Source organism: Acyrthosiphon pisum, chromosome X (assembly GCF_005508785.2).
Source record: "Acyrthosiphon pisum isolate AL4f chromosome X, pea_aphid_22Mar2018_4r6ur, whole genome shotgun sequence".
Lineage (NCBI taxonomy): Eukaryota > Metazoa > Arthropoda > Insecta > Hemiptera > Aphididae > Acyrthosiphon > Acyrthosiphon pisum.
In genome coordinates this window covers 58,210,393-58,214,793 of record NC_042493.1, presented here as the reverse complement: position 1 = coordinate 58,214,793, position 4,401 = coordinate 58,210,393, and the positions used below count along the sequence as shown (strand labels likewise).

Here is a 4,401-nt window from a genome sequence, read left to right as displayed (position 1 = left end):
AAAATTCATTTTTCATTTTATTTTTATTAATTTTTTTATTTCCGACCACAAAATTTCGGCGCCCCCAAAATACTGGCGCCCCGGGCAGTTGTAGCCAGTGCCCCCCCCTAAATGCGGCACTGAATATATATAGCATTAGAAATTAATACAATTTTAGGTACTTCTTTCTTTCTTACAATTTATAATTAATATTGTTATTTACAAATCGTTAATTCAAATCAATTTTTTTACGCAAAATATTATGTTCGAATTCAAATCATGGAATCACAAAGCCGAATATTATTAAGTGCAATATTGGATTATTAGCTATAAGGAATAAATCAATGATAATATAATATCAACATTTAACTATTTATGTTGAAAAGAGTTATAGAAAAAATTAAAAAAACATGTTATTGAAATAAAATTACAAATATCAAACATTACATATTAAAATCATGAACCAATAATTAATTAAATATAGGCATATATACGTTCTATATTTAATTTATATAATATATCTATGATTTTCTAAATTAATACATGTCAGACGTCGACCAGTCGTCCCTTTACACGTTGTATATATAGTAATAAGTATAGAAATATTTAATCAAACTAGTTAAATAATTGTCACTAATTACTATTAACTATTAAATATCCTTTATCATTTTAAACCATAATTTACCTAGTACCTGCCTGTATATTAGTTATTTATATATTTATTTTAAGGGGCCTGCCCGCGACCTGTTTTTCTGCTCCAAAACATGCCTTACAGGAAAAACTCTCACGCCTCGTAGAGTGATCAGATTTTGATAATTTTTTTTTGTTAGAAAGACGAAAACTTCTTACAGGGCGCATTGAACTTTGATTTACAATACTCTATTTACGAGTTCTATAATAAGCTTTTGAATTTTACAAATTTTTACATGTTTTTAATTCTTAATTCTTTTTTGTTTTTAGCATTGTAATCAAAAATCGATGTTCAATCCGCCCTATAAAAATTGTCCTCTTTCTAACAAAAAAAAAATTATCGAAATCCAACAATTCTATGAAGCTTGAGAGTTATTCCCGTAAAGTAATTTTTTTCGATAAAATACACCCTATCAACCACCCCTAAATAGTTATCGGGTAGTAGATTAGTGGAGAAGTCTTATAATTGAGGTAGCAACTAAAATATAAAATTGAATTTTCAAATTTTATAGAATTGTGGAAAATTTGAAAAACTGGCACCGGGGGACCCTTAATAATATTATAATAAGTGGAATTCACACACGTGTTCCTCCCCCTACCAACAAAAAACCTACAAAAAAAAAACAAAAATAGTTAATGGCCTAAGTTATCGGGCTTAAGCTCAAATAAAAAAAAAAATAATAAAATAAGTGGAATTCAATTATTATGTACTGTTCAGAGAATTGTGTAATCTAAATAAAAAACAAATGAACGTATACGCATGAAATGTTCACTGATTGTTTATATCTACATTTTCTATACATGATAAAATTTTTAAAATACTTTGATTTGTTTTGAACTGTTTAGGAACATTTTCTGTTTCCAATTTTATTAGTCTTTTTTTCTATGAATGTCAAAAAAACTTTATTTGTTGTGTTAAAAGCTTGAAAATTTAATACAAGGCTCCTACTATATTGTTACAATGACATTTGAAAAATATTGAAATTCCATAGTCACAGTTTTTATTTATAAGCATTTAAAGTTCAAATATTGACAAAATACGGAAAAATGACGAAAATTAACAAATTATTTTCAGTTGAGAATTCATAAAAAATTTTTTTTTTTAATCTAAGATTTGAAAATGTACCTAATACAAGATTCCTCTACCTTTATAAAAAAAAAAAAAAAAAAATACCTACAAGCAAATCAAATTAAATTTTTATGTGCGTTTGAAATTTATATTTTTACAATATTGGGTATTCACTCGATTTCTCATGTAGCGGTTTTGTTATTTTATTGTTATATAAAAACAAATAACTGTAGATACATGAATTTTACTAAATGTTTATATTTTCATTTTCTATACAACATACAATTTTGAAAATAAAAAAGAGGCCGTTGTCAGTTTTTATTTTCTATAAATATCAATAAAATTTTGTTTGAGTGGGTAAAATGGCGTGAAAATTTAATGCAAGGCTCCTAAAATATTGTTACAACAGCAGTCGAAAAATATTAAAAATACATAGGCACAATTTTTTTATGAACATTTAAAGTTCATATTTTGACAAAACGTATCAAATGTTCAACTTTTGTAGCTAAGGATTGAAAATTTAAAACTAGGTTCCACGTAAATGGGCAAATATATAAATTACTTTATTCACAATAATATCATCAAATATACTTAGTAATATTATAGGCTAACTGACCGTTTTCGCTCAGAATCGTTTTCCTCATACATTGTTTGTTGGCGCATGTTCTTTCGTGTGTAGTAGTTGACACGACGTACTCGCAATGTCAGGAGTATAATAATGAGTGGTGACACAAACGTAAACAATAATACTGTAATAATTACTAGACCTAAAGACGGCTGAAAATAAGATGGGAGCTGACTAGACGTCTCTGGTCAGCTACCGGACACAATACAATTAAATATAATATAATAACATAATATAATACGTGTGATAACATCTTATCTATTCCGATGGCCGCGATGATGTGGTCGGTCGCCGGTGGTGGTCAGAGTAGTAGGCAGACACGGCATTCCGGTCGATCAGCTGGCGGTCGCCACGTTGAACCATATACCACTCTATATATAAGTTGGCGGCGAATGATTGCCACGGCCGTCGGCTGACTGCGGCGCCGGTGTGTGCGGCGAGCGGCGGCGGCGGCTAACTATACAATGCACTCGCGAATTCGATCGTTCGACGTACGATCGGCGTACGATGAGCGGCGGCGACGGCTAAACGCATAATGTGATCGTGATCACAAACTTGTAATATTGTATTACGTTCAGGCACAAAACAGCAATGGTGGGCAAGTTAATGAAAATAATTAACTGTGGAAAGTTAACACGTTGAGTGCCGCTGTCGACGGGTATTCGACAATTTGTATAGGCATCTTTATGGCCTTATAATTTACTCGGTTATTAGAGCAATTCTTCCGTTTTTATACGTGGTTATTCAATGAAATGTCTTCTTTTCAACAGTGTATTCGGATTTTATTTTCGTTTATTTTTAGCAAAGTAATGGTTATTTTTTCCCAGAACATCGTCGATGACGGCGACCACGACAATTGTATACATAATTATATGGTATATATATTATTATTCTTATAATATACGGTTGTAAAGTAATTAAATATAGTATTCGTATTGCCAAATTTATTTTTCTTATTTTATAAATATATAAATATATATTATTATGATATATAAACGAAAATAATTCAAGGAATTTACATCGTTATATTATTATTTTGTTTACCTGCATACGATTCATTACTTGAGCTATAATGTATTATTTGTACACGTCTATTAGTCACGTACTCACGTTCAATACGCTGAAGTTTTCAGTCATCTATTTTCTACGGTTTCGGTGTACACTGACGTAAATTATTATTATTCTGATTTACGAGTTTATTTACGTAAGTATAAATTTCGTTATAAATCGTACACATTTTATTTATTACATTATTTTAGATTCTGAGTGGAACGATGAATGTATTGATTTTACAATGATGTGTGTTTTTTTTTTAGTTTTTTTATTTATTTTTTATTTTTTATGTGACTGTGTACGCGATAAGTAGTCGAAATAATGCTACGATTTTCAACTTCAGTATCTTGTTCGATCAGAAAGTGAATATCGTTGGTGCATTGGGGAGGTCAAAATTTAAATTTCCTAGTAGTTTTCAAAAGCGCCGGGAAAAACAAAAGAAAAATTAAGGAAAAACGGGAATTTTTACGCAAGTTTTCGAGAAAATCGATTTTGGTTTTTGGTGTAACTTTAAAACAAATGACCGTAGATACATGAAATTTTCAATGGTTGTTTACATTTCCATTTTCTATACACGATAAAATTGTCAAAATATTTTGATTTATTTTTAACTGTTTAGAGACATTTTCATTTTCCATTTTTTTTTAGTTTTTTTTCTAAAAATATCAATAAAATTTTATTTGTTGGATAAAAAAGCTTGAAAATTTAACAGAAGGCTCCTAGTATATTGTTTCAAAGGCAGATGAAAAATATTAAAAATCGTTAGTCACAGTTTTTTTTTATAAGCATTTAAAGTTCAAAAAATGACAAAATATGGAAAAATCACGAAAATTTGCAAATTATTTCGAGTTAGAAATTCATAAAAATTTTTCTTTTTAAATCTAAGATATGAAAATGTAATACAGATTCCATATAGATTTTCTACATTTATCAAAAAAAAAATGTCTATAAGAAAAGCCAAATTAAATTTTTATGATCGTTTGAA

General features: G+C 28.9%; 1 protein-coding gene across 3 annotated transcripts in view; it reads right to left on the bottom strand.

Moving 5' to 3' along the window:
* The window catches only part of LOC100165645 (facilitated trehalose transporter Tret1), a 52,070-nt gene extending 49,280 nt beyond the window's left edge, over nt 1-2,790 (bottom strand). The window contains exon 1 of one of the 3 annotated variants that reach the window (XM_001943039.5): nt 2,355-2,790. In XM_001943039.5, coding sequence (XP_001943074.2) covers nt 2,355-2,401 — 47 coding nt within the window. In that variant the 5' untranslated portion in view covers nt 2,402-2,790. The remainder of the gene's footprint in view (nt 1-2,354) is intronic. The other 2 variants (XM_029487608.1, XM_008186339.3) reach the window with 2 other exon arrangements.
* Between the last annotated feature and the right edge of the window lie 1,611 nt (nt 2,791-4,401).